We start from the raw sequence: 21,419 nt of genomic DNA, 5'->3' as shown, positions 1-21,419 counted from the left end.
AAGGGAGCTAGGGTTTTCATAGTTTTCAAGTTTTTCTTTAAATTTAAGTTTTCCTTTAGGATTATTTACTGACTTCATCTTTATTTTCTTTTGGTGTTCTTTCAATTATAAGTAGCTAAATATTTTTGTTCTAACTGAATGATAATTGAAGTTTTGGTTCTTCAATGATTGTGAGATCTAAATCATTTTCATTGTTCTTTTACTTCTTCACTATTTATATATCTTCTGTTTTTATTAAGAATTATTGTCTTGATTGATTGTGCAAAGAGTCCGTTGTTCAATTATCCAGTTGATAAATTTTCATTTAGAACTTTAAATCCGTAATTATTTAAACGTTATAATATTAGTGGTAAAGTAACATAATTAATTTTTGATTATGTTATGAAGGTATATAATCTAGTCTAAATGAATCGAGCTTGTGTATTTGTTGGCTAGAATTGATGGTCTTTCTAGTGGTTAATGTTGTTGGTGGATTAAATTTTAAGCGCTTGTCTAGGATTGTTCATTAACAAGGGAAATAATCAAAGAACTTCTCTTGATTATCAAGAAACTAAGGAGAGACGGGTTGTTAGAGTTTGTCAATAACCATAACCAATTTAGTGAAAAGTAGAAGATTTTATCATTGCATCTATGATCAATTCTCTGAACCAATTCTGAAATAATACATTTAGTTGGATATTTGTTTGATATTAATTTCTCTAAATTCTTAGTTGATTATAATTGTTTTTTTTTTCTTTTTAATTTTCTCAATTTCAAACTCCTTTTCTTTACTTTAATTTTCATTAAAATGTCTATCTAATCCCGGTGGATTCGATCTTACTTATAACTACTACAATTTATATTTCTAAAAGTAAGTATTATTATTTGTTAGATTCGACTCCTATTATTGAGTCGGAATCTTTCGAGTTCGGACCTCATGTCCATCCCTAGTTGGCAGGGCATGGAGGTGACGTGGAGTGTTGGAGATTGAGGCATGTGACTACAGTTAGGTTGGTGGTGGCAGCAGCAGGGATGTCTTAGGGTATTGGGTTGTAACAGAGGTAACAGAGCATAGGAGGTCAAATTATTTCGAATCCGCCCACAGCATTATTAGCTCAAGAAAAGAGTTCTTTCAGTACAGAAGGTGCACACGAGAGAGTACTTTCACCCAGCTGCTCAGTGTACAGATTTAAGAGGGCCGAGCCTGCAACTTTCCATGCGAACCCGCATCTGCCCACTTCATCTATGTTCATGGCATAGTCATAGCAAATGTTATAAATGGCAACAGCCTCCTTTCGGATTTCGTCCATCGGCCTTTGCCTCTCCTCCAACTCCAAACCTCCGTATAGTTCCTATACCATTGACGTACATATTCGATCAGGATTAATCGATTTAACCACGATACTACGTGTGTCCAAGCATTTAGCTGATACTCACCTTCTTGTACTTGTCATAAACTGCATTACAAGCTGCATCTATTTGTTCTTTGCTCGGGAACTTTTGAGCATCTGACATGTCTTTCCTGTATTCCTCGTAAAGTGCGGTCCATTTTTCTCGGCATTCTTCCTCTAGGACTCCGTCGTCGAAGCAGGGGAGCTTTCGAACTTCTGAGAAGGGTTAAGATTTAAACACGTTATTCACTTGCTTCATGATAGCGCAAAACATAAAACTCGGAAATGCTTTGTTTACCCGTCTTGGTCCTCTTGGACACTTGGTCTTGATAAGATTTGACATAATCATAAATCTTCCCCATGATGGAAGTTGACTTGAATGAGTTATACCGTTCCATGTAATGTGGAAACACTGGTGCTATCAAGTCCTCTGGAATGACGACCTATTCGAAAGTTGTAATCACTCGAAAGTACAACAGTCATTTGAGAACAAGAAACATATAAATGCAGATGATGATAGCTATGTACGTGGCTACGTGCACGCATAGTTCATGGCAGAAAAACGAAAAAAATATGCAATCATCTATCGCTGTTATTACCTTCTTTCCTGTCTTTGAAGCGTCCAAAGCTTCGTAGTATAAGTTAATAAGGCTTTCCAGGTTCTTCTTCATGAGAGTTCTCTCGGATGGATCTTTTACCGTAAGAAACCGATCCATTATCGCGATCCAACTATTAGCAGCCTCACTCATAGCATAACTGAAAAAAGAAGCAGCCGAACTTGCAATAACATCAGAACCAAAACCGAGCACTAGCATGAGAACTTGTTACAATGTATTTGTTATCCAAAGTGATGGAGATGATTACCTTTGCTGGAACCTAGCTTTCAAGAACGAATTGAAGAGCTCACTCTCCAACTCCTCATCCGAAAGCTTGCTGGGATTCGGACTGGGCCCTTCGGGAGTAGAGCATTCTTCTTCCCAGGGCTCACTAGCTTTGAAGTAATCCAAAAGCTGAAAATTGTACAACATTAGTAGACTGTAACGGTAAACATTTGATACCAGCCATGTGTTGCATACGCACTTAATGTACAATAAGCAGGACAAGAACCAGTCAGTGAATTCCCAATATGATCAATATCCTCTCCATGCATGACTGACTGAACATAAGAAAAGAAACGGTCTGGAAACTCAAAACGAAACCAACCTGTGGATTTTGTGATACGAAGAACATGTCGCCGTCAAAATCACCCCCAGCCATCTCATCAGCCAAAGAGCGCGGGCCATCACAAGGAAAGAATATGGCATACTTGGCATGTCCTACATATTCATTCAACTTATCCACATATCTCGCATTGAGCACATGTACATCTCCAAAATGTTCTCCGGGTGCACGGTACACAAGCACTTTACCAGAAATCTGTCCATTTTCCCTACACATATCATCAAGGAAGACCCATAATATGCAATCATAAGTGCAGGGAAAAGAAATTTCTGTTTGAATTGATAATGCTGACTGACTTACAAGATAATGCTGACTTCACCACGTTTCAAGGTTTTAGATGGATCAACAGTGCCCATTAAATAATAGGACCCAGTTATAGGTAGTTTTCCTTCAAGGAGATTCTTTCTATCTTCATTCAACATTATGGACATTCGATATTGCAAATACGATTCATCAAGGGGAATCCCTGCTAGAATCATTTTCGCCACACCAAGTTCGTCCATTCCTCCACGGTTAAGAGCAACTGCATGTGATAGTTACAAAGACTGATTCAAAAGTTAGCTATATAAGTAAATGGTAGCAGATAAGCAAAGGAGCATCAATGAGACAAGACTATCACTGAAGTGTAGACCAATTATACTACAACAGTAAAATCTTTGCACGTTAAGCTAGTATAATCATCAAAACAAACAATTCGAGGAAGGGTTTGGTGACAATGAAGAAAACTACCTTTAAGGGCTGTTCTTTTGTTCGAGAAACCGCGCTCTGACTCTTCTAAACCATTCTTCAATATATCCATAAAAAAATCATCCGGGACACCCCCATGGCTAAGGAGCATAATCAAATTCCTATTAAGATTAGTTCCCTTTGGTTTATTGCTGCAGGAGATGAAATAGAATATATCACCCACAAGTGCAGCAAAGAAAAATAGTAACTGCTCAAAGGGGAAAAATAGATGATGTGCAAGTATATTAAACAGAAATTAAATGAATAGATCAACGGCATGCACCTGGTGGTAACTAATTCCAGTGAATTTATCGTGCGGTTCTTTGATGGATCAGGTCGAACTTTAATCATGGATTCCCGAACTTGAATGGTTCGGGGTGGAAGCTACAGAATTTTGGAATAAAAGTTATTACTAGCATGCAGCCTCTAACAAGCACATAGATGTTATCATCCAGCAAAAGTTTACCTTCTTATTAACTAGTAAAGTTCCCTTGATAGCACGACCATTGTAAAAGAAGCGGATCTGGAGCAGCAAAGGCTAGAAAGAAAACAAAGAATGGAACCATAATCAGTTACTAAAATAACAGAGGAAAGCACCGCTTAGTTGTTCAATACGCATACCGGTACCCCACGGTGAGATTCTGTCGATTTCGTGTCTGGAGATTCCCCCTAAAGTTCATTGAGAAGAAATTATCTTAGAAAACTGTATAACTGAAAAAAAGAAAAGAATAAAAAGATCACCGGACAAGGTCAGCATCCCAACTGTAAACTGATATTTGTTCAAAAGTATTTATTAAACTGATATTTGTGCTGTACTGTACACAGCTTTCACAGATTATCATACCATCGATGCACCAATTGTTCGAATCTCATTGTTGGCACCATTGGTGATGCTTCCTTTGAAGACGTTTTTCGGGCATTTCAACGCCAAATCCTCGGATATAAATCCAGTTCCATTAGTGTGAATACGATCTTTTCCATTTTTCTCAAATCCTTCACCCTGCAAAATTTGTTGCTTTAAGATATCAAATTGTACTTAGAATAACAAACACAAGATAAGCTAAAGTAGCAATGAGGGATAGACTTTTCATTGAAATTTAAATCCGAATACCATACCGTGCAGGGTATATCTTCTCTCTCATCAAAACGTAGACTGTCAAAATCAACGTCCAACTTCATGGTCTTCGAGAGTATTAGTGAAAATCTACAGCCCAAGGAAAAGCAAGCTACTCAAAAATGGATAGATAAATTAAACATGGATATTTGCATGATTGCATCATCACTGACCTGGCCATATACTTGGCCATGCTTTCCAGGTTATGGACATGCATAAACAGACTTCTGGCTTCTTTAACTGTTTTGCCAGATAAAATGTATTCTTTCCCTTGATCGATGGACGCATTAGACTCGAATCGAACAAAAAAGCACTTAACAGATGAAGTACTTGGATCTTTCTTTTTTGCTGCTTTGCCTCCATCCTTAAAGACTGAAATTTTACATGGTAAGTATTCAATGACCAGCACAAATCCTAATAAGTAGGGTGTTCGGAAAATGCAATGCAGAAGACTCACCGAAAAACCGGTAACGGCGCAAACCAACAAGAATTCCTTCTTTTCCAATTCTCTTGAACTCCGGAAAATCACTGCCAACTGAACTTTTACCATCTTTTTCAAACTTAACAGAAAGAACGTTATCATCTCCTAAAACTCTTTGTAAATGACTTCTAGTCCTTTCAAAATAAGGGCCCTGAGAAACCACATCCAAACGATAACACATTCAACACAAAAGGACAGAGGAAAATACAATAAAGCTTGAAGGAAAGAACATTGCGAAATAATAATTAATATGCAATGCACATTATGCTACCATGCAGTGCATCCACCCCAGAAAAAGACGGATCATGGGACTTATGCCCATTGATAAAGAAAAATCACTAGAATTTTATGAGATCAATTCCATCCAGGACAACAAATCAAGAGTGAAATCCTGTAAGGCAAGCAATAAACAAACATACACTTCCAGTAGATGTTTGGGATATGCTAGTTCCAACATCATGATAATTATCTATCATCATGTATTATCATAAAGACTTCGTAAAATCGTAATTGATCCATACCATCATGCAATTCCATCATATGAACTAGTACGAGCTCTGATATTCATCCGATAAAAAAGAAATCGTATTACATGTTCTACAAGCTTCAAAAAACTTCATCCAATGCTTTTGTCCCATGAATGTAAACTAAAATACATGCATTGACAAAATCAAGGGAATGCAAGAACCTTGAAACTACAACTCCCAGTTTACCTTGAACCTATAGCTTCCATTTTCACATACATGACACTGATATTCATAGGTCTTATCCGATCCCCACTCGAGTTGCTTCAATACAAAGGAACAAAATGGTAATAAAGAAGGGCAAAGAAAGAGAAAGTAATCAATTTCACAAAGCTTCCAAAGCAGGGAAAGGTGATGCCAAAAATTACAAACTTTAGAAACATGATTAGTTACCTTTACACGATCAGCAGCAGCATAAAGTTGACCCAGAGAACCCCAGACTTTTTTCTCAAATAGACCCATCGCCAAATTCTTGTAACTTCGAATTTCTTCAGCAGTGATTACTTGTTCTAGCCTATTCCTGTGGAAAAACAAAACAAGAAAACTTTTTTATATTGATTGCTGTATAAAAACATATTATTAAAAGCAGCAAAAGCTAAGCAGTAAGCACGTGGATAGAACGAAAACTTACTGCCCGATATAGCTTAAAATTAGAAAAGCTTTACGAAATTCAAGCTCCCCTAAAGCTTCCAACTGGGGGCTAAACCCTTCTCCTCTGCCAGCGCTTGCTGAAGAACTCTTTATAGGGGTAACTGGTGCCGAACTAGAAGCAACATCAGAAGTACCTCCCGCTAAATCAGCTACCCAGAAACACAAAAAGCATCAAACAACTACTAAAAAGAAAAGAAACCCGTCATTGGAGAGAGGATAAGAGAAGCTAACCTGGAGAGCTCATCATAAGACGCCATGATTTATCAGGAGAAGAGAAGGGGCTGGAGTTCAATGGAAAAGGACTGTTTGAGTTTCTCATCAAAAACTTTAAGTATCGATCAAATGTAGTATTAATCCTAGAACGCTGGATTATTTTAAGAAGCTTTAACGATTCTTCTTCGCCTCTCTCGGCCAGTTCCTGCTTCGTTGAGTTGGGGAGTGGCTGTTGTTTTTGCTCGTCGCAAATTCTTGATATTAATGCTTCGACACTCGGAGGTAAAACGACATCTTCATTAGAGCTGTTTTCCATGGTTTATCAGAGCAAGTGTTGGGTGAAATGCTTCAAATTTTTTATAGCACTTCTTATAGAGAAACTGTAAGCTTCAAATGATTGCTTTCACACTAAGTTGTTGACTAGACACACTTGAAGTTTGTAGACTAAATTAGGGTAAATTATAAATTTATCACTGAATTTTACTCTCTTTTATTTTGGTCACTCATCCATTAAATAGTTAATGATATTACAAATTCAATGTACTATGTTAAGTGAGAAAATTAAAAAAAAAATTAAATTACATTAAGTGAAATAAGAGAAAAAGTAAAGTTTAATTACCAGATTTGTAATTTCCAATAAATTAATACACTTCAATTTAGAATAATTACTGCCCGAATCCGTTGTCTTGACTTTAAACCCCTAAATTAAGGGGTTTAGTTGACTTGAGGTCTTATTATTTTTTAATATTTATATTATGTCATAGGGGAAAAGGTATTAAGTTACATTTTTAGGTTTTTATTTATTTTACCACTCGTATTTTAGATTTATAATCGTAATTAGTATCATGTCATTGTAATTGGTATGACAACGGCTTGAGTTTTAAGTTGATTTTACACGATAAATATATTTTGATCAAGTTTGAAAATTTTTACCGAAACTCAAATTTGATCCGATCTAACTTTACCTATTACAAAATTCGATCCAATCCAAATCCAAACCCCTCTTTTATAAAATTAAAAAAAACACATCTTATTCGGATCAAATTATCATCCTTAATTATACTCAACACTCATTGGTTGGATAATACTATTTAAATAGTAATTCGTTTTATTTAAGTATTAATTATTCATATTCAAATTAATTTTATATTTGGATTCGTAGGAAATCAAATTATTGATTTTATTTATAATCACATCTAATTTAATTATAGGGTAAAATACACAAATGGTCCCTCGATTATATGATATTACTTTATTGAGTCCCTTGACTATTAAAAGTTATAAAAATGATCCACCAACTATAGGATGTTATTTTGTTGAGTCTCTCGACTATTAAAAGTTACAAAATGGTCACCCGACTATTCATTATATTTCGAACTTGTCCTTTTCTATTACAAAAATTAAAGACAATCTAAGTTGGATGTTAATTTATTTTCTGATATATAATAGTTGTTTGAGATTCTGATATCATATTTTTATCATATCCCAGACATTATATTAATGTCTAACTCAAGTTGTGATCAATTTTTTTAACAAAAAATTATGAATTTTGAACATAATGAATAGTCAAGTGACCACTTTGTAACTTTTAATATTCGAGGGACTCGAAAAAAGTAACATCTTATGATTGGGGGACTATTTTTGTAACTTTTAATAGTCACAAGATTCAACAAATCAATATCCTATAGTCGGGACCATTTGTATACTTTACCCTAAATTATATTTGAGTTATGATGAATCCAATTATATTTTTTGAATTCAAATTGCAATCAACAAATCTTGAATTGTCTTCATGTCTGACATGATTCTGAAAATAATAATAATAAATACTAACAAATAAGATGTAAACATAAACTTAAAACAAATAATAAAATCCAAATTGATTTGACTAATTTTTTATTTAACAAATCTAATTGTTTTTTGTAAATAAAATTTGGTCTTCAAATGTCAATAAAAACAACGGTAGTGCCAGTAGAAATCATTTTCTGTTGAAATAAAAGTAATCGAAATTTTGAAAAATTGTCAACAACGGTGCCTTTTTGGTCCGTTTAGGTGCAAAATGTCCATAATGTTCTGCTAATCCTGCTAGAATCAAGCAGTAATTCAATGATTGAGATCATACTCTTCACCAAAAAAATAATATTAAAAATTATAATTTATGCTTTCAGATACTAAAGAAGCCATTTTAATCATCAAATTACTTGAAGGAGAAGAAAGAAGGAAAAAAAGAAAAAGAAAAAGAAGAAAACCTCTATAACTAGACTTTGTCAGTAAAAGCTTCTCACATGAACTGCGAAAACTCGATTCGATTTTTGGGTAAAAACTATCTGATCTAAATCGATCCGATATATATATATATATATAATTTTATTTTTATTAGGTGAAATAGGGACCTAATTAAAATATATATATATAGAGAAAAATATTATTTCAATTATTCTTAATATATAAGAGATAATTATATTACTTTTGGGGTTTGATTAAATATTTTTTTATCTTAAATCTGATCCCAACCAAACCTAAATTTAATAAAATTTCATATAAAAAAGAGGAAATTTTAAGGGAAAAACATATAAATATTTTAACTCGAATAGATAACGTTGTTAGCTGTGGACTAACTAATGATATTATAAAAGTAAATTGTTAAATAATGTTAAATTAAAATATAATGACAAAATTTCAAATTCACATAAAGAAAAGGGATTAAAAACATAATTTGACAACTTATATACAAAGTTCTTACTCGTGATTTCCATGCAATAGGGGATTAGAAATTGTGGTGGGAATTTTCATTCATGTCTTGTCTCTTTCGATTAGAAAAGTTCCATCTAAATTACGAAATAACCCTTGGATGCAGTCGAATTACTTAAGTAAATCTTTAGGGTTCTATGATTTAAGGGTTAAGTTACTCATTTAATATTTAAATTATTAGTTTTGGTCTATTTTAGTACCGTCGTTAAAAATTAATAATAAAATGAAAAATCGACAGGGTATTGGTTCAAGATTATAAATTCGAATGTGTTCAAGTATAATTGTTTTTAATTCGAAGAATTGATAGGTTATGAATAATTTAAATATGGGTTAAATATACAAAAGGTGTCCAATCTATGACCCTTTTTCCACTTTAGTGTCTAACATTTATTTTGTTCCAGTTTGGTGTCTAACGTTTCATTTCGTTAATCATTTAGGTGCCCAGGCCGTCAACGACATAATTTTAAATTTTTTATTTAAAATTAAAAATTAAAATAATATATTTTTTAAAAAAAAGAAAACACAAAATTTAAAAATAAACCCAAAACTTTAAAAACCTTCATTTCAACCCCTAAACCCACGTCAGCCACCACCTTTTACCATCGACAAAGCTCCACCTGATCTCCCCTCGGCGACCAAAACCCCCATAAAATTGTGATGGATCGACAGCCGATCAATGACGAATCAACGTTTTATACCCCGTGAACCCTAGGTTGAAAATCGTGATCCCACGCGATTTCGACGGCCGATCGACCGTCGATCGGTCACGATTTCATGGGGATTTTGGTCGTTGAGGTGAGGGGAGGTCGGGTGGAGCTTCGTCGACGGAAAAAGGCAGTGACCGACGTGGGTTTAGGGGTTGAAATGAAGGTTTTCAAAGTTTTGGGTTTATTTCAAAATTTGTGTTTTCTTTTTTTAAAATATATATTATTTTAATTGTTTAATTTTCAATAAAATTTTTAAAATTACCAGGTTTTGACACGTGTCACTTAACGGCCAAACTTAACGGTCTGTCACGGCTTGACCCATTTTGAGTAATGGAATGAAACGTTAGGCACCAAACTAGAACGAAATAAACGTTAGACAATAAACTGAAAAAAAGGAGCATAGGTTGGGCACCTTTTGTATATTTAAGCATTTAAATATTGTGTAAAAAGTTATGAAGAGATAAAAAGAAGAAAAATTAACTCTTGATATTTAGTTTTTGGGTTATTATTTCATGTATTGATAGTGGAAAAAAATCACGTAAATGTCTATTTAAATATATTGAGCAGCACGAACCAAACGCCCTCAGTATTTAAGGAATTTATTATTCTCTCTAGATATTCTGGGTTCGAGCACTGACATGGGTATGAACGTTCATTTTCAATTGCTTGAGATTTTTTTAGCAAATACTATATTGTATTCATCTCAGATTTAGGGGAAGATGAATTTTGTTCCTAATAGGTACTACACATGCAACTTAGATAGAAAGAAAAGAAATCAACTTAGAATTTTTAAATACATGCTTTAAAGATTATTTACATTTCTAACACAAAATTTAAAACCCTTTTTGAAGTGATTTTATAAATTGTTATGATTTTATACCTTGTATAAATATTTTGAAGTGAGTATGGTTTCAAGAAAAAGATTTTCGTTGACCACTTTGGTTGCTTTGTGTGACATTCAAATCCATTTTGTAACTTTTAATAATAAAAAAACTAAACAAAACAAGATGCTATAGTTGAAGGATCATTTTGTAACTTTTAATAATCGTGGGACTTAATAAAGCAACACCTTATAATCAGGGACCTCCGTGTACTTTACTAATTAATGATCATGCAAATAAAATTTTAAAAATATATAAAATGAGATTGATCTTTTCTATGGGTGGAATCCCTTTTCCTAATTGAAGTTAAAGTCCGAAAGTGAAAGAAAAATAAAGTAGTCCATCCGCATCAATGTGGAGCACTTTGTTGTTTACTTCTTGTAAGAGAATCACCAAGAGATGGCTCTCACTTTGGTGTGGGTTTCTTTGTACTATATCACAAAACTTTATGTTTTATTAATTTATTTAAAATTATACATTCACACACTATTATTAATAATAAAACAAACAAACGCCACATACAATAATTGTAGAAACATATAATTTATAAAAAAATACTAGTAAACATAGTAGAAAATACAACATTAAATTTAACTCCAAAAAGGAGAAATACTACGAGAACATAGCAAAATAGATAGGGTTTCTTGGATTATTCCAAGTAGCTCGACATTAGAATTTGACTCAACTCGATTCAAGTTTAAAAATGTTTTTATTAACTTTAAATTTATTAAAAATAATTAAATTTTTTATTTAGATATGCTATATGATTTAATATAATTTTTTTACATTTTTTACATTTTTTAAAAATAATAAAAATAAATTACTATTTTATTCAGTTTAATAACATAATATTAAAGTAAATTTTAATTTATTATCATAATTCTAGTACCATATAACTAATTTTTACATATATTATTAATATCAAAACCTAAATAATAATATGGAAATACATAAAAAGTCATAATTATTTCAAAACAAAATTTTCTTAAACTCGACCCAAAATCTAAATTTTATAAAAAAAAATCCGACCTAAAACTCGAATTTCATACAAAAATTTGATAAAACCTATGAGATACAAGTCTTTTTACCATCTCTAATATACCATATAATGCCTACTGAATATGTTATACACACAAAGCAATACACAAGCATTCCGTATATATGAAAGAACTGAAAAGGACTAAAGGGGGCGGCATGCTACATGAGAAAATTAACTAAGAGAACACAAGTTGATATGAGCAATGGCTGTTGGTAGAGATCAAATTCAAGATGATAGAAAATGCGTGTTATTACTAATTAAAATCCGATCCCACATCGATTGGAACCCTACACTTGTAAGCTGTTAATCTCTATCTTCCCAACCTTATTATTATTACACTTTATTTCTTTCGGTTCTCATCCAACCCCATCATTTGTGAATACCATATGTTGATTTTCCCTTTTTACAAATCTTGAATTGTCTTCATGTCTGACATAATTCTGAAAATAATAATAAAAAATACTAACAAATAAGATGTAAACATAAACTTAGAACAAATAATAAAATCCAAATTGATTTGACTAATTTTTTATTTAACAAATCTAATTGTTTTTTGTAAATAAAATTTGGTCTTCAAATGTCAATAAAAACAACGGTAGTGCCAGTAGAAATCATTTTCTGTTGAAATAAAAGTAATTGAAATTTTGAAAAATTGTCAACAACGGTGCCTTTTTGGTCCGTTTAGGTGCAAAATGTCCATAATGTTCTGCTAATCCTGCTAGAATCAAGCAGTAATTCAATGATTGAGATCATACTCTTCACCAAAAAATAATATTAAAAATTATAATTTATGCTTTCAGATACTAAAGAAGCCATTTTAATCATCAAATTACTTGAAGGAGAAGAAAGAAGAAGAAAAAGAAAAAGAAGAAAACCTCTATAACTAGACTTTGTCAGTAAAAGTTTCTCACATGAACTGTCAAAACTCGATTCGATTTTTGGGTAAAAACTATCTGATCTAAATCGATCCGATACATATATATATATATATAAATTTATTTTTATTAGGTGAAATAGGGACCTAATTAAAATATATATAGAGAGAAAAATATTATTTCAATTATTCTTAATATATAAGAGATAATTATATTACTTTTGGGGTTTGATTAAATATTTTTTTTTATCTTAAATCTGATCCCAACCAAACCTAAATTTAATAAAATTTCATATAAAAAAGAGGAAATTTTAAGGGAAAAAACATATAAATATTTTAACTCGAATAGATAACGTTGTTAGCTGTGGACTAACTAATGATATTATAAAAGTAAATTGTTAAATAATGTTAAATTAAAATATAATGACAAATTTTCAAATTGACATAAAGAAAAGGGATTAAAAACATAATTTGACAACTTATATACAAAGTTCTTACTCGTGATTTCCATGCAATAGGGGATTAGAAATTGTGGTGGGAATTTTCATTCATGTCTTGTCTCTTTCGATTAGAAAAGTTCCATCTAAATTACGAAATAACCCTTGGATGCAGTCGAATTACTTAAGTAAATCTTTAGGGTTCTATGATTTAAGGGTTAAGTTACCCATTTAATATTTAAATTATTAGTTTTGGTCTATTTTAGTACCGTCGTTAAAAATTAATGATAAAATGAAAAATCGACAGGGTATTGGTTCAAGATTATAAATTCGAATGTGTTCAAGTATAATTGTTTTTAATTCGAAGAATTGATAGGTTATGAATAATTTAAATATGGGTTAAATATACAAAAGGTGTCCAATCTATGTCCCTTTTTCCACTTTAGTGTCTAACATTTATTTTGTTCCAGTTTGGTGTCTAACGTTTCATTTCGTTAATCATTTAGGTGTCCAGGCCGTCAACGACATTAATTTTCCCATTAAGTGACATGTGTCACAACTGGTAATTTTAAATTTTTTATTTAAAATTAAAAATTAAAATAATATATTTTTTTTAAAAAGAAAACACAAAATTTAAAAATAAACCCAAAACTTTGAAAACCTTCATTTCAACCCCTAAACCCACGTCAGCCACCACCTTTTACCATCGACAAAGCTCCACCTGACCTCCCCTCGGCGACCAAAACCCCCATAAAATTGTGATGGATCGACAGCCGATCAATGACGAATCAACGTTTTATACCCCGTGAACCCTAGGTTGAAAATCGTGATCCCACGCGATTTCGACGGCCGATCGACCGTCGATCGGTCACGATTTCATGGGGGTTTTGGTCGTCGAGGTGAGGGGAGGTCGGGTGGAGCTTCGTCGACGGAAAAAGGCGGTGACCGACGTGGGTTTAGGGGTTGAAATGAAGGTTTTCAAAGTTTTGGGTTTATTTCAAAATTTGTGTTTTCTTTTTTTAAAATATATATTATTTTAATTGTTTAATTTTCAATAAAATTTTTAAAATTACCAGGTTTTGACACGTGTCACTTAACGGCCAAACTTAACGGTCTGTCACGGCTTGACCCATTTTGAGTAATGGAATGAAACGTTAGGCACCAAACTAGAACGAAATAAACGTTAGACAATAAACTGAAAAAAAAGGAGCATAGGTTGGGCACCTTTTGTATATTTAAGCATTTAAATATTGTGTAAAAAGTTATGAAGAGATAAAAAGAAGAAAAATTAACTCTTGATATTTAGTTTTTGGGTTATTATTTCATGTATTGATAGTGGAAAAAAATCACGTAAATGTCTATTTAAATATATTGAGCAGCACGAACCAAACGCCCTCAGTATTTAAGGAATTTATTATTCTCTTTAGATATTCTGGGTTCGAGCACTGACATGGGTATGAACGTTCATTTTCAATTGATTGAGATTTTTTTAGCAAATACTATATTGTATTCATCTCAGATTTAGGGGAAGATGAATTTTGTTCCTAATAGGTACTACACATGCAACTTAGATAGAAAGAAAAGAAATCAACTTAGAATTTTTAAATACATGCTTTAAAGATTATTTACATTTCTAACACAAAATTTAAAACCCTTTTTGAAGTGATTTTATAAATTGTTATGATTTTATACCTTGTATAAATATTTTGAAGTGAGTATGGTTTCAAGAAAAAGATTTTCGTTGACCACTTTGGTTGCTTTGTGTGACATTCAAATCCATTTTGTAACTTTTAATAATAAAAAAACTAAACAAAACAAGATGCTATAGTTGAAGGATCATTTTGTAACTTTTAATAATCGTGGGACTTAATAAAGCAACACCTTATAATCAGGGACCTCTGTGTACTTTACTAATTAATGATCATGCAAATAAAATTTTAAAAATATATAAAACGAGATTGATCGTTTCTATGGGTGGAATCCCTTTTCCTAATTGAAGTTAAAGTCTGAAAGTGAAAGAAAAATAAAGTAGTCCATCCGCACCAATGTGGAGCACTTTGTTGTTTACTTCTTGTAAGAAAATCACCAAGAGATGGCTCTCACTTTGGTGTGGGTTTCTTTGTACTATATCACAAAACTTTATGTTTTATTAATTTATTTAAAATTATACACTCACACACTATTATTAATAATAAAACAAACAAACGCCACATACAATAATTGTAGAAACATAGTAGAAAAGACAACATTAAATTTAACTCCAAAAAGGAGAGATACTACGAGAACATAGCAAAATAGATAGGGTTTCTTGGATTATTCCAAGTAGCTCGACATTAGAATTTGACTCAACTCGATTCAAGTTTAAAAATGTTTTTATTAACTTTAAATTTATTAAAAATAATTAAATTTTTTATTTAGATATGCTATATGATTTAATATAATTTTTTTTTTACATTTTTTTACATTTTTTAAAAATAATAAAAATAAATTACTATTTTATTCAGTTTAATAACATAATATTAAAGTAAATTTTAATTTATTATCATAATTCTAGTACCATATAACTAATTTTTACATATATTATTAATATCAAAACCTAAATAATAATATGGAAATACATAAAAAGTCATAATTATTTCAAAACAAAATTTTCTTAAACTCGACCCAAAATCTAAATTTTATAAAAAAAAATCCGACCTAAAACTCGAATTTCATTCAAAAATTTGATAAAACCTATGAGATACAAGTCTTTTTACCATCTCTAATATACCATATAATGCCTACTGAATATGTTATACACACAAAGCAATACACAAGCATTCCGTATATATGAAAGAACTGAAAAGGACTAAAGGGGGCGGCATGCTACATGAGAAAATTAACTAAGAGAACACAAGTTGATATGAGCAATGGCTGTTGGTAGAGATCAAATTCAAGATGATAGAAAATGCGTGTTATTACTAATTAAAATCCGATCCCACATCGATTGGAACCCCAAACTTGTAAGCCGATAATCTCTATCTTCCCAACCTTATTATTATTACACTTTATTTCTTTCGCTTCTCATCCAACCCCATTATTTGTGAATACCATATGTTGATTTTCCCTTTTTACAAATTATGATTTAAGTTTTATCATATCTGATTTTTGTTTGGAGTTATTATTTTCTAGGTTCGACTATATTCAATTAGAGATAATAATTTGATTCGAACTCGATAAATTCTGACTATAAAGGATCATTTATAAAATTTCGATTTAGGTCAGGTCAAGTTGAATTTTATGAGGACAGAGATCAAATTATATCATATTCAAGTTTAGAGTAAAAAAAATACTTGATCTGACCCATTATACTAGTATAATTTTCTATAATTTTCAATTGAATTCTTATTTTATTGAATAAAAATGCGAATACTTTATTTCTGAATTAAATCGGGATGAGTGCAGATCTTTATCTTAGATTTTGGATCGATTGAAACTTCTTTAAACATATCCCGGGTCGGGTTCAAAACGGCTAAAAACCCGACCCATTATCATTCATGCATCCAACTAAAAGTTCATTCATTGGTTTACAAAGATGGATAGAATGGGATGCTAGTATGGGATAGTTGCACTTCATTGAAAATTTAAATTTTAGTATAGTTTAGATAATTTTTTATACTGATGATATAATTTTTGTACTTTATGAAATTTTATAATTTTTTATCTTATAATTTTATATGATTTTATAGAAGACTACACTATTAACCAGAAATCTTGTATCTATTCTTATTTATATATTACTATAACAATTAATTCTTATCAGAAATATTTGTATATATCCCCATGTAAAGTTAAAGCTAGACCTTTAATGAACTTTCCAATTTGTTGGTGGATTTGTCGCGTCATTAGCTTTATTAAGTGCTAAGTGGAACAAAAGCCAAGCATGGGGTTGTTCTTTATATTGTTGCTGCACATATTTATTACGTGGAATCATTCTTATCTCTTGCAATAGCTGCTGGGTTGAATCCTTTAAAAACCCTACAATTCCGATTCTAATTGTGGTTTTAGTCCCTCCCCTACCATAAAATTTGAAATTTAATCCATCTATTTTAATTTAACATAATAATTTTTAGTGCGTCCATATTTATAATATTATTAACTATTGTCTTTAGAATGACGGAAGGGTTCTTTCTAGTATTATTTTCTTATAGTAAATATGGTTCAAATAACTTTCTTATTAGTAAAATTTTATGCCGTGATCACTTTAATGACAACAATTAGTAGTGTTACCAATTTACACATACTAATAATAAGCATTATAAAATTACAGGTATCCATAATCCAATTATGTCAAACTAAAGTAGAGGGATTAAATCTCAAATTTTAGAAAAATAGAGGACCAAAACCATAATTAAACCATTTTATTTTATATTTTTAATACAGTGTTTTTGTATGCTACCTTGTAAAACAAAAGATAAGGTTGATGGGAAAGCATGTTACAAGCCTACTAGGCTACAAAGACTTTTTATGATTTTTTATATGTAAATTTTAGGGTAAAGTATATAAATGATCCCATGACTAGTGTACTTCTTTATTGAGTCCATCGACTATTAAAAAAGATAAAATAGTCCTCTGATTATAGGGCATTATTTTATTGAGTCTCTCGACTATTAAAAGTTACAGAATGATCACCCGATTATTCATATGTTCCAAACTCGTCCTATTTTGTTAAAAACAATTGATGATAACTTGAGCTTCATATTAACCTGTTGACTGAGGTATAATTATCGTTTGAGATTTTGAGATCAAATTTTATCATATTACAGTCGGCAATTAACGTCTAGCTCAAACTACTGTTAACTTTTTAACATAAAATGATGTGTTTGGAGTATATGAATAATCGAATGACCATTTTATAACTTTTAATAGTCTGGGGACTCAAAAAAATGTCCTACAATCAAGAAACCATTTTGTAATTTTTAATAGTTGAGAGACTCAATAAAGCAATATCCTATTGTTTGGGGATCATCTGTGTATTTTACCCTAGTTTTCAATATGTTATAAAGAGAGTAATTTTCTTGGGCTCTTGAATCTTGATTGCTTGCCACATAATGATGTGTGAAAAAAAAATGATGTCAACTTGAATTGGACATTAACCCGTTGAATGAGATATGATAATCATTTGAGATTTTGAGATCAAATTTTATCTTATTACAGTCGGCAATTAACGTCTAGCTCAAACTGTCATTAAATTTTTAACAGAAAAGGACGTGTTTGGAGCATATGAATAGTTGAGTGACCATTTTATAACTTTTAATAGTTCAGGGACTCAAAAAAAAATGTTCTACAATCAAGAAATTATTTTGTAAATTTTAATAGTCGAGAGACTCAACAAAGCAATATCTTATTGTTGGGAGATCATCCGTGTACTTTACCCTAGTTTTCAATATGTTATCAAGATAGTAATTTCTTGGGCTCTTGAATCTTGATTGCTTGCCACATAATGAAGTGTGAAAAAACATTATCAGAAGATAAATATATTCAAGGAAAGGATATTTTTTCTACGCTCGACGAGCATGATGAACATTACTAACGATAAACACTATTAATTTAATTTATAAAAATTTAAAATTATAAAGGCTCAATTTATAATTATAAAATATTTAAAAAAATTAAAGGCAAATTATTTAAAATAGAAGGTAAACTATACTAGTGACCACCTAACTACTGCCCCTTTTCATTTTGACCACCATTTTCAAAATTTATAAATCAAATCACTCAACTATTTAAATGCATTCAACTAAGCCACTTACCGTTAATATTTAATGGAGAAGCTCATGTGGCAGTTAAAATATTTGGTATAATTACGCTTTTAGTCACTGTTACTTATATATTCTATAAATTTGGATTCAATTTTAATAAATTAAAATAAAAAAGAATTGATGTTATTCTATCATATATATAATTATGATATATACACGGAGTATTATTTAGCCATCAACCTCATCTTTGCTGTTATCAATTCAAGCACTATATCTTTCAACATATAAATATTAATTCAACAACAACATTTATATTTACTTTAATGCAATATGTCCATTATGTACTTTATAGAATTATTAGAAACTATATTGTCACAAAACAATGAATTATGATAATAATAAAGAAAAGATGTATATAATAATAAAAAGTTATCATTATAAATCATTTAATTTTCTGGATTTTGGGATGCAGTCAAATGGTTGAGGGTTATCTTAGAACATATATCATCTTGTACTTACTCCAAATTAATATGAATTTTAAAAGCTTTTTCTTATCACAAGCAGAGAAAGTTTCTCAACTAAAAAAATAATTATGTATTTAATCACTTAAATATCACTTTGGTTCTGTTTGGTTATCTAATTATTTGTTTTTCAAAATCTTCACTGATGTTAGTTTTTGATTTCATTTTAATCATCTACTGTTAAAAATTAACATAACTATTGACTTGATATTTTTTATTTTTTCAATGATGATGTGGCATTATCATATGGTGACATGTTAACATCACCGCTATTTTTTAACGATTATTGATCAAAACGAAACAAAAACGTAATGTTAGTGATGATTTTAAAGGAAAAAAAAACAAATAGTTTGGTGACTAAAATGAAACCACACAAATAATTAGGTGACTAAATATCTAATTTACCCTATATTTTATTTAACTTGAATTTTTACTGCAATTCTTTTTGTACATTCTATCTTAAAATCAATTCTTTGATTTTTTTAATACTTTAATAAATATTTTATTCTCAAAATACTTTTATAAAAAAAATTATAAATATATCTAATAAATTTATATAATATTTAATTTTAATAAATTAAAATTAGGACCAAATTGATGGAATATATAAGTAACAATGACCAAATGTGTAATTATACTAAATATTTTTTAACTGGTACACCAGTTTCTCCGTTAAATATTAACGACAAGAGGCTTAATTGAATGCATTTAAATAGTTAAGTGACATGATTGATAAAATTTCAAAAATAGTGGTCAAAATGAAAAGGGATAATGGTTAGGTGGTTACTGGTATAGTTTATTCTTTATTTTAAATAATTTACCTTTAATTTTTAAATTAATTTATAAGTATACATCGAATCCTTTAGAATTTAAATTTTTATAACTTAAATTAATGATACTCATCGTTAGTGGTGCTTGCTCGTTGAGCGTCGTAGAATTTTCCTCAAGAAAAAAATATTTTAATTAATCAATTATATTAAAATCATCAAAAATTCATTTTAATCTCTCTAAAAAATATATTTTAATATTTACACACTTAAAAAAAATAACCTTTCGGTCGAAACTATCAAAATTTACCATTAGTCAACTTCAATATTTTGATTTAAATATAATTTATTTTTTTTCTAATTTTGAAATTGAGCAAATAATACCTTAAAAGCATCATTTTCAACCCATCATATTAACATGAGTATTCATTCGAATTGGTGTTTCTACAAAGATTCATGATAACATAATAGTCATGCATGTTAATTATTTGGATTAGCTAATTACATTACAAAAAAAAATCAAATTGTGGTAAATTAAAATGTAGGAACATAATCTTAATTTTCTATTACCATTACAAATTTTGGGGAGGTAATGGGTTACCAAAGCATGAACCCTCCTAGCCTTTGATGCCAACTTACAATAACTTTACCACTCTAATTGTTGTTAAATCCTTATTTTGAGAATAGTAAAGGGACTAAAATCAGAATTTAACCCTTTTAATTACACATTTCTAATATACCGTTCTAAAATCAGTCTCTCATCATATATATTACTGGTAGGTTATTATTTTACTTGGATACAATCAAATTAAATGGATTTTGAAGGCTTCGCTCCATCTTTTGTAATCTGCTGTATTGAACTACGTCGTCATTATTTATAACATCAAATTTAGGGCAAAAATAAAGCACAAATCATCTTATGCATATGCTTTTTTTATATATACAATAAGGTTAATTGGTGGCTTAGTTCTCTTTCTATTGCTCTATTATTATGATGTTCCTTTGTTGGAAAATAAAAGAGAAGCTTACGATCTTCCTACTCTTTACTCTAATGCCAATAGTGTGATCTTACCTTGGCTGCTTCTGTTATGAAAAATTTATGGCCACCATGTTGTTTTTCTTTAGACGCCACATGCATCTCTTTTTATGTGACTAATTGACAATGATAATGAGCTTACTACTTTTAACTATATGACATCTGTTTGTTAGCAGTAGCTTGAGTTGTTGGTATTTGGAAACAACAGCAGGAAGATCCAAAACTGTTTCTGGAGGTAGTGAAATGATGTTACCCTCTTGTGTAAAATCGTGATTTTACATATACACGGGCAGATATATGGATCACATGAATCTATCAGTTTATAGCATCATTTGACTGTTTGTTTTCACCAGGAAAAAAATTTG

At 30.6% G+C, this 21,419-nt stretch overlaps 1 protein-coding gene across 1 annotated transcript; it reads right to left on the bottom strand.

The window, feature by feature from the left end:
* Window positions 1–815: 815 nt before the first annotated feature.
* Window positions 816–6,626, bottom strand: LOC120211837 (probable RNA-dependent RNA polymerase 5). Its single transcript, XM_039210300.1, has 19 exons — window positions 6,319–6,626; window positions 6,068–6,236; window positions 5,830–5,956; window positions 5,626–5,700; window positions 4,889–5,063; window positions 4,605–4,803; window positions 4,434–4,521; window positions 4,162–4,317; window positions 3,939–3,986; window positions 3,784–3,855; window positions 3,601–3,701; window positions 3,321–3,469; window positions 2,892–3,114; window positions 2,574–2,799; window positions 2,235–2,380; window positions 1,970–2,126; window positions 1,669–1,813; window positions 1,417–1,586; window positions 816–1,331 (listed from the first exon to the last, which is right to left on the bottom strand). The coding sequence occupies exons 1-19, from the start codon at window positions 6,614–6,616 to the stop codon at window positions 1,095–1,097; spliced, it is 2,961 nt and encodes a 986-aa protein (XP_039066231.1). The 5' UTR covers window positions 6,617–6,626; the 3' UTR covers window positions 816–1,094.
* Window positions 6,627–21,419: the final 14,793 nt, after the last annotated feature.

Source organism: Hibiscus syriacus, unplaced genomic scaffold (genome assembly GCF_006381635.1).
Source record: "Hibiscus syriacus cultivar Baekdansim isolate YM2019G1 unplaced genomic scaffold, ASM638163v2 tig00109987_pilon, whole genome shotgun sequence".
NCBI classification, from domain to species: Eukaryota; Viridiplantae; Streptophyta; class Magnoliopsida; order Malvales; family Malvaceae; genus Hibiscus; species Hibiscus syriacus.
The sequence above is the reverse complement of the archived record's forward strand: the minus strand, read 5'-3'. Positions and strand labels throughout refer to the sequence as shown.

What these genes read in the sequence shown, in the direction of transcription:
- LOC120211837 (XM_039210300.1), bottom strand. Translation starts at nt 6,616, where the DNA reads ATGGAAAACAGCTCTAATGAAGATGTCGTTTTACCTCCGAGTGTCGAA. An exon ending in ATGGCCAAGTATATGGCCAG is followed by an intron (nt 4,522 to 4,604) that starts GTCAGTGATGAT and finishes CTTGGGCTGTAG; the next exon opens with ATTTTCACTAATACTCTCGA. An exon ending in TCGTATCACAAAATCCACAG is followed by an intron (nt 2,381 to 2,573) that starts GTTGGTTTCGTT and finishes TACAATTTTCAG; the next exon opens with CTTTTGGATTACTTCAAAGC.